At 45.4% G+C, this 9,188-nt stretch overlaps 2 protein-coding genes across 2 annotated transcripts; one reads left to right on the forward strand and one right to left on the reverse strand.

The window, feature by feature from the left end:
* The first annotated feature begins 703 nt into the window (after window positions 1-703).
* Window positions 704-1,992, forward strand: LOC123087132 (peptidyl-prolyl cis-trans isomerase FKBP17-2, chloroplastic). The gene is made up of 3 exons (XM_044509047.1): window positions 704-1,261; window positions 1,357-1,401; window positions 1,473-1,992. Exons 1-3 carry the CDS (start codon window positions 909-911, stop codon window positions 1,828-1,830), a joined length of 756 nt encoding a protein of 251 aa, XP_044364982.1. The 5' UTR covers window positions 704-908; the 3' UTR covers window positions 1,831-1,992.
* An 86-nt stretch (window positions 1,993-2,078) lies between these two features.
* LOC123087131 (uncharacterized) lies at window positions 2,079-6,416 on the reverse strand. The gene is made up of 9 exons (XM_044509046.1): window positions 6,037-6,416; window positions 5,842-5,911; window positions 5,360-5,427; window positions 4,415-4,476; window positions 4,154-4,235; window positions 3,822-4,055; window positions 2,733-2,861; window positions 2,573-2,634; window positions 2,079-2,470 (listed from the first exon to the last, which is right to left on the reverse strand). Exons 1-9 carry the CDS (start codon window positions 6,085-6,087, stop codon window positions 2,353-2,355), a joined length of 876 nt encoding a protein of 291 aa, XP_044364981.1. The 5' UTR covers window positions 6,088-6,416; the 3' UTR covers window positions 2,079-2,352.
* Window positions 6,417-9,188: the final 2,772 nt, after the last annotated feature.

Below are 9,188 nucleotides of genomic sequence, written 5' to 3' on the forward strand. Positions count from 1 at the left end.
GGACCGGGTTCTTTATCGAAGTGGATCTCGGGGGAGGGTCGACTGGGCACTTTCCTTTTTTTCAATACGGGGGGATAGGAACTTTCCTGTTCGGGCAGGCCTCCAGGGAATCCCTAGACGCGTCCAAGATAATTTCTTGCCCAAAAAGATGCGAGCTGACCCCTCTCCCTTCGGATTGGATTGGATCTCACCTGAACTCACGCTGACTAGCTCCCCCTCTCCATCCTCTCTTGAAGTTTCTTCCTATCTCGAAGTTTCTTCCATCCGCATATCTCCGGCATATCTACCTCGACCTTGCTTTGATTTCGCTCCACCCCTGGACACTGAATGGCCCCTCAAGCGTGCCCACCCTCGTACGGGCGTTCCTCCCAGCCGGCGGACCCGCCGGAAGCGCCGTCCCCATCTCACCCACTTTCCTCCTCCGTCACCGCCAGATCGCGGGAGCTTCGGGTTTTATTTTTTGTTTCTTTTTTGTTTTTTGCAAAACCGCCTCCGTTTACAGCAGAACATCTTATTCATATGTTGTATATCCTGGGGTTCCTTTTCTTAATCTTTCATAGGGACATAATACATGCTTTCTTCCGACCGGCATCTATACAGACATTAAGAGAAGAGAAGATTCATTGTTAAATAACAGTATTCAAGCTTGAAGTAAGTATAGCAACGAGATAACCGGATAAGCCTCTCGAGCTGCCCAGTCCAGTCGCCGGCGTGTGTTTGTGGCCACGTTTCCGTCCACGAAACCGCCGAAAAGCAGCCAAAGAAATCTCAAAAACATAGAGAAAGCAAAGCAACGAAAAGGTTAGCCAAACATCCGGTTCCATCCTCCCAGCTGCTCTGCTCTGCTCGCCGTACGGTCTCGCCCATCACACACACAAGCAAACGTGCCCATCGCGCCGGTGCCCGCCATGGCCACGTTCTTGGGCAGCTCCCCGGCCTTCCTCGCCCGCCCCGCCGCCAAGCCGCACGTCTCGTGCTCGCCGCCCTCGCGCCCGCCCAGCGCCCAGCCGCCGTCCGACCAGCCCCCACCGCCGCCACAGCAGCAGCAAGAGCCCATGCAGGCGCAGGCGGCACCGGCGAGGGCGCCGGCGCCGAAGCGCGCGGCGACGTCGGCCGACTCGACGGACTGGGTCGCGTCGTCGCTGACGCGGCGGTTCGGCATCGGCGCCGGGCTGGCGTGGGTCGGGTTCCTGGCCTTCGGCGTCGTGTCGGAGCAGCTCAAGACCCGCTTCGAGGTCGCGCAGCAGGAGGCCAATACCAAGTCAGCCACCGACCTCGACCCCTCACCTCCATTAATCAACATCCTCCATGCTCTCGTTAGCTAAGCCACCCATGTCGTGTGTCTCGTTCTCGCAGGGATGTGGAGGAGGAGCAGGAGGTCGTCCTGCCCAATGGAATCCGGTAAGCATGCGTGCATGGCACCAGCTAGGTACGTTCTTGGGTAGCTCCTCTGAGCAGCAGCAATGGTGCAGGTACACCGAGATGCGGGTGGGCGGCGGCGACGTGCCGCGGCCGGGCGACCTGGTGGTGATCGACCTGCAGGGGCGGGTGGCCGGCGGCGGGGAGGCGTTCGTGGACACGTTCGGCGACGGGAAGCGGCCGCTGGCGCTCGTCATGGGCTCCAGGCCCTACACCAGGGGGATGTGCGAGGGCATCGAGTACGCGCTGCGGTCCATGCGGAACGGCGGCAAGCGGCGGGTGGTCGTTCCGGCGAGCCTGGGCTTCGGCGAGGACGGCGCCGACTTCGGCGACGACGGTGCGCAGGTGCCTCCCGGCGCGACGCTGGAGTACGTCGTGCAGGTCGACAAGGTGTCCATCGCGCCGGCGTGAGGCTCTCCGGCGTGCCGGACGTCAGTAGATAGATGATCGACATATGCTGTTTCAGATTGTGTTGGACAGCACTGCGTGCAGATTCTATTGCCATGTCAAAGTTCTCTCAGAGCTTAAGAAGCTAATCCTTCTTGCTGTAATCTGAATCCTGATAAATATGAACTCATGCAAGCTTCACAAACCATCGAAGCCCGTTTTGAAATTAGAAATTTCAAACGGAGTTCGTGGCAAAGAGTAAAATTCCCATAGAAACTAGAGAAAATTCAGACTTTCATACAGGATTTGGTACAAGAGGGCACAAAATAAAACCAAAGTTTTCCACTATTAACACAAGTACACAATATCCCTATTAAAGACAAGTACAAAAACTATGCTTTTGAACATCCTGGGAGATAGATACATATGGACAAACTTCACTATAACCCCTTGAAATCAATGGGAAAAGAATCACCCATCCAGAATAAAAGCAGTACATTACATGTATAATCACTTGTGATCAGAAGAACAATGCACATTCATCACTCAGCTGACAGGGTCGCGTTCCGGTCCTGGGTTGTAGAGGGGCAGCTCCAGGAGGAATGCCACCTTGAACCAATCGGGCAGGGCTCCATACACAACCGGCGGCAATGGGATAAGAGGACTGCAGAGGAACACAGCCGGTACAAACTTCAGTAACCCCTCTGCGACAAAGCAGTGGTTGGGGAGAGATCTGGGAATGACCTAGTAAAAGAATGGTGTTTACCTTGTGGTTTTCTTGTATGTGCGGTATTCCTCAGACCGACCGAAGCGCTTATCAGCAGATGACTGCACAGCGAAATTTAGAGGATGAGGTGCATTAGCACTCAGAGGAAAGATACAGCAAACTAGGGATGGGTTTCGGATGCGCAAGAATAGAGTTTAACCTCAAGAAGTGGGATCCCGCTAACGAAAAGAAGCAAGAGCGTCAGGAAGATGGGTCCCAAGATTACAAGCCATTCAGCTCCTGAGAGAACCGGTGCTGATGCTACAAACACCCCCCACCAAAGGAACATCTGCATCAGATTAAACTGTCAAGTGTATGCCGGGATTTGTTCGACATTCCATAATGAGCTAGTGTTTGGACTCTGTATTGATGTAACATTCAGTATGCACTGAGGTAGCTGTTTGGATTTATTGCCAGTAAAAGGCTATTCACGATGAAATAATGAAAAAGCATGAGAAGCTCAGCAGGCCTTCGGTTTAGCAAATATAGCAGACTTGTTTCTGTAGCTAAAGTTGGCCTAGATTACTTGCTTGCTCAAGGCTGTGATTGGAGAGACTACAGAAGCGGTTACCTAGCATGTTCTTTTTTTATGTGTGCAGCTACTATTTCACTATCGAACTATTGCATTACGAAAATGCTACAGTTGAGCTCCACCAGTACATTTCTTTCACTTAAAACCTACAAGTGCATAGAAGTGCCTGCTCTGAATTAAATTCGTAATCTGTAGCATTTCGTTCATGTATTTCTCTTTCCTATTATTCTAAGCAATAGGTTTCTCTCTTAATCATGTCCCTGCCTTAATGTAGGCATGTGATAACTGTATCTAATTTGTGCACCTTACTTCTATTTAAATATAACTATTTTTCCATCAACTACGCCGGTGAACCTTGTTATACAATCATATTAGCTGTACTGGTGAGTTATGAAGTTCAAGCTTATAGCAGTAAAACTGTGAAGCTCAAACACAGGTGACAATTAAAAGCCATAACAATGAAACCTAAAATGCCAGTAGTTATATTAGGTCTGGAACCGTCTCAGCTTTTCAAACTCTGTCCTAGGTAAATATATTTCACTTTCGTGAGGGTAATGTTGGGTGCATGCTAGGGAAAGGAGAATCCGGGATTGAGAATGTGAGCAACAGATTTGCAGTGAATGAAGGATGATAGATAGATTCATAGACCGGGCCAACTAAATCAAGGAATTAATAGACGACATATATGCTAAGAATAATCACAGTAAATTAACTGACCTCCCCAAAGTAATTTGGATGGCGAGTATAACTCCAAAGACCAACATTACACCACTTTCCCCTATTGCTTGGAGAATTCTTGAATTTAAGCTTCTGTTGATCAGCTATAGCTTCCACAGCTAGCCCGATGGCCCACATTATCCAACCAATGATATCCCGAGCTTCAATTGAAGGGTTTCTGCTACTTGCATTCACAATAGTAACAGGCAAGCTGACAGTCCAAACCCAGACAGCCTGCCCAAATCAGGATAAAAGTCCTGGTGAGGTTCTCTTTACAAATGCAATGACCATTTAACAAACTCTAGTTGCTTAACATAAGTTGCAAAACTTACCTGAAAAATCCAGAAGACGGCTAATTTTCCCAAGTTACTGCGCATCTCATCAAACCGTTTGTCCTCTCCCCATTGCAAAATCCTAGACACCATCAGGCAAAGCAAAGCATTAGCGACTCACTTTTATAAGAACAAGAACAACATGTTTTGACTCAGGCAACAGATGTCTTAAAAAAATCACAAAAAAAAGAGATTCCACTAGACATAGTCCAGTGGGGCTTTTTGAACTATCAACAGAATATATATTTTAGGGTAACATACCTCATTAGTAAAAACACTGCCAGACGAAGTCCCCAGATTATAACAAGCACTGTCAACACGATCTGGAAAAACGGGTCTATGTTCAGAAATGGACGAACTTCTTAAAAAACAATTGTGATGACATTGCTTCAAAATAATACATGGGCACGTCAATTATCCAGTTGGTAACACAGAGGAATACCACTATCCTTTGATAGATATTCGTTCAAATGAAATGAGGTTATCCTTAACATTTATACTGTCCCAATCTCTGTATTAACTCCCTGATTTCTTTGCCACATGGAAAAACAAACTAGATTTCATTGGAACAGACATATGCCGATGCTGTATTTCCCACTAAATGGGTATGGATAACCATTGCACCACCTCATGAATACAGTTTCCATCTAGTCTTTGAGAACCATGGTACCATATGTAGGATTTAATTTTTAATGTAGCATGTAAGTGGTAAGATGATTCTTTCTACTTTATGAGCATAGACAGTGCAGAGATGCAATTATGCCACATTGCTGCAAATTCAGTAAGACCCATGCCCAAGCTAATTCAACTGCATACGAGGGATGGTAAATTATTTTAAATCCAAACACGCATCAAACTCATGACAACTCTAACGATCTATAGGCAAGGTTCAGACAAACAACTTGCTGGTCGTGCTTAACTTAAAAGAGTTGCAACTGTAATAAGGATTTTTTAACTAAGAAAAAGTAATCAAAGACAGTGCAGCGTTCAGATGCTGTTGAACATGTGTTTCAAGTATATTATTGTGAAAAGAGTGATTCGCCGTAAAGGTACAAGAAACATCAAGTTGGACAACGACAATGACTAAGCCAATTTTTTAGAACTAAACATTCATAAGCAGCTGTATTAAAAGATTTGCAATAACAGTCATGTTTACAACAACTGAGTAACAAAGTGAACTGAGTTCTTAGTACTACTACTATTTACCTGGCGGAAGTGCCATGTTCCCTTCAAAGCTGCTACAAGGACGGCGATTATGACAAAATTTGTACTGCCTGAAAAAAGGAACACAAATAAGTAAAAAGGAAATGAATTGTACGAAGGTATACCGTTGCAGAGAAATTGAACACACGCTAGTACTCAGACAAAGGGGTTCACCCGAGCACCTATTTCTGAAGAAACTGGCTGCCTCCTAACTACTAGGATGAACAGGCAGCATCTGAATTGACGTGCACAACAAGATGGCAATCTTGGCACACGCACAGCATATATATATATTAAGATTCCGAAAAAACATAATACAGAATTGCCAAACCAGCTTCCTACTGGGCTGAGAAATCGAGCTCATGGACTCCGGTCTTTAACTAGATATTTTTCAAGAGCACTGCCTTTAACTAGATTCGCCCCACAGAAAATAATAACAAGAAGAAAGGAGGAAGGAGGAGAAGACGCGGGAGGTGGAGTGCTACCTGCGAAATCGGTGACCTTGTCGAAGCGGAGGAGAGCTGTGATGATGAAGAACACCAGCTGGTACCCGACCTAGCACCACAACCACCACCAAGAACACCAGAACGGCAACAGTTAGTAAACACGCCAGGTAACAGAGAGACGGAGACGGCGGGGGAGGAGAGGAGAGGTCAGAGGAGGCGGCGCGAGAGATTTACGGTGACGAGGGCGGTGAGCGCCAGGAAGTGGGAGTCCAGCACTGTTCCCATCGCCTTTTCTTCCTCCCGGCCGTCAGTGGATTTGTTTGTTGGTCTGTTTGTTTATCCTTCCCCCTTTCCTTTCTCTGAGAGGAAAAATGAAGTGAGAAGCGAGCACGCGCGCCGGCCGGGCTTTTAACGGGGTCAGGACTGGGTCCGGTCGACGGCGACGGCGGCGGCGGTGCGACCCGGCGGAGCGCGTTGGGAGGGGGGGAGGAGGACTTGTCACTTGTCACTTGTGGCTGGAGGCTGGACAGGGAGGCGGGCGAATGCGTGCGACGCTGGTGGTGCGAATGCGCGACTGTGCGAGACGGGACCGTGGTGCGATCGCCTCCGAATCTTGGATTGCTTCAGGCCCTCGGAGAGACTGGAACTTCACGGGCTCAGCCGGCGACTGTTCTACCGGTGGTTTGGAGATCCCACGGCCGAGGCACGGTCAAAATGGAAAACTAGCCCTAGGTGAACGGGAAATCTCACTTTCACACGCCGTGAAGTTTGGAAAAGGGACGATTGTAGCTTAAGGGCCAGTTCTTTTCGGCGATTCTCCTAGAATCGCCCCCTTCTCCAGCTTCTCCCAGAATCGTCACTCCATATTTTTTTTACAATCCTATTTAGTTAAGGTCTAATTAGCTAGGATTGTAAAAAACATATGGAATGGTGATTCTGGGAGAAGCTGAGAAGGGGGCGATTCTGATAGAATCGCCCAAAAGAACTGGCCCTAAATTGTGCTGGTGTGGATTGAAACTTGATGACCATTTCGAACACGTGTGTCATCGACAGGAAAATCAAAGCAATGTTTAAGTTATGCTTTCGTCCTGCTTTATACATAAAACTAAAGGAGACGGGTTCGCAAATTACACATAGGACTCCTCCTGGGTCGCTCGCGCGGGTGAACCCAGGGGCCCTAAACCCTAGGGTGGGAGCCCACGCCTTGCGTCGTCAAGTGGGCGGCGATGGTGGCGACAGGAATCGGTGGCGCACAAAGGGGTGGAGCACGGCTGGGAGTCGTAGTGGAGCTAGGCGGGGAGGCAATGTGAGGGTTTTGGGGCACACATGTGGTGTACTAGGTTGTCGTCGACAGGAAAATCAAATATTAAATGAGAAAAAAGATGATTGTGGTAACATAATATGTTAATCACCATCACATAGCGCATGTCTAGAAAAATTGAGTCTATAGGCCAATAAATGCAATCATCTATGATACTAGCTCTATGATAGGGAGAATAGCATGTGCTCCGGGAGCACCTAACTTAGGTGCTCCAGCGCGGGCACTGCTATTGGATCTAGATCCAACTGTCATCTAAAGATGCACAATACCTCGACGTAATTATCAGACTCCTCAGGATTTTTAAAAAATTATGAGCCCTCTCCGTGGACGCTGGATCTGAGATCGAACGGACCAGGAGCTCCCGAAGCACCAGATATTCTCCCCTCTATGATACTTTGCAGTGTGAAGGTAGTATCATAGACTAATGTCATATGCATGACGTTAGTCTAAGTTACTCCCCACCTTATGGGTCATCGTGCCCCATGACACATTGGATTGCATTATTGTTGCTTTATGTTAATGTTGGCTATTAATTTGGCTAATGTTCATGTTGGTCATTATGTAATTTTATGTCTTTCTAATCAAAATGGAACTAATGAGAAGTTTTGATTAGAGATTTAATCAGCAAATGTTCTAGTGGCATATGATGATATTCTGACCAACGTTGAATATTTTCATGTGTCGCTTATGAATAATAGTTTGTCTAATTCACATCTAGATGTTTTTTTAAGGATATCACATCTAAACTCTCACAAATAACGCAGCAACAAGAAACCAAAGAAAAACTGAGACAAAAAAAATAGACTACAAGCATAGTGGACATCAGGTTAAATGTGACATAACTATGTCACATCTAGATGTGTCCTAGACGGACCCTATGAATAAAAGGTCATTTTTCGATTTCATCCCATCGTTGATACGGATTAGAATAACAAGTAGACATATCTACAATTCATCTCATTGCATGCTAAATTCATACTTATATTTTAGACCGCAATAGCTGGTGAACGGTTCGCTCGGAGGGGTTGCCATTTGTGAACGTTTTAGATAGCAAATTTGGTTGCATGGGGTTGACAGTTTTTTCAGAAACACATGACATTTTCTAAGAATAGATATTTTGTGACAAAAAAAATGGCAGAATTTACTAACGTTCGCCAGTTATCATTATTGAAATTTTGATGTCTATAACGTTGGCTCCTCTTTTTCAGCAACTAGTAAATATGTACATGCAATGCACATTAATATTAGGCAATATATTAATTACACGTGGATATCAGATAGAATATCATCTTGCATGTTAATTATGTGATTTATTCTAACATTTTTATTTGATATGATATTAATTACACACTAAACATGTTGAGCGCTCGCCATTGGAGCAGTCTAAGTCGTTGAATTGACCTCGCATGACTGTCAAGATTATTTAGATCTGCCTCTTTGCGTCTTTTTATATTGGTATAGATAAAAGGTCATTTTTGTTTTCAACCCATCATTGATACGGATTAGAATAACAAGTAGACATATCTTCAATTCATCTCATTGCATGCTAAATTCATACTTTATATTTTAGACTGCAATAGCTAGTGAACGGTTCGCTCAGAGGGGTTGCCATTTGTGAACGTTTTAGATAGCAAATTTGGTTGCATGGGGTTGACAGTTTTTTGAGAAACACATGACATTTTCTAAGAAGAGATATTTTGTGACAAGAAAATGGCAGAATTTACTAACGTTCGCCAGTTGTTATTATCGAAATTTTGATGTTTATAACGTTGGCTCCTCTTTTCCGGCAACCAGTAAATGTGTACATGCAATGCACGTTAATATTAGGCAATATATTAATTGCACGTGGATATTAGATAGAATATCATCTTGCATGTTAATTATGTGATTTATTCTAACATTTTTATTTGATATGATATTAATTACACGCTAAACATGTTGAGCGCTCGCCATTGGGGTAGTCTAGGTCGTTGGATTGACCTTGTTTGACGGTCAAGATTATTTGGATCTGCCTCTTTGCATTCTTTTATATTGGTATAGATATAGATATAGAAATAGATATAGA

The sequence above is a fragment of the Triticum aestivum genome, chromosome 4A (genome assembly GCF_018294505.1).
Source record: "Triticum aestivum cultivar Chinese Spring chromosome 4A, IWGSC CS RefSeq v2.1, whole genome shotgun sequence".
Taxonomy (NCBI): Eukaryota; Viridiplantae; Streptophyta; class Magnoliopsida; order Poales; family Poaceae; genus Triticum; species Triticum aestivum.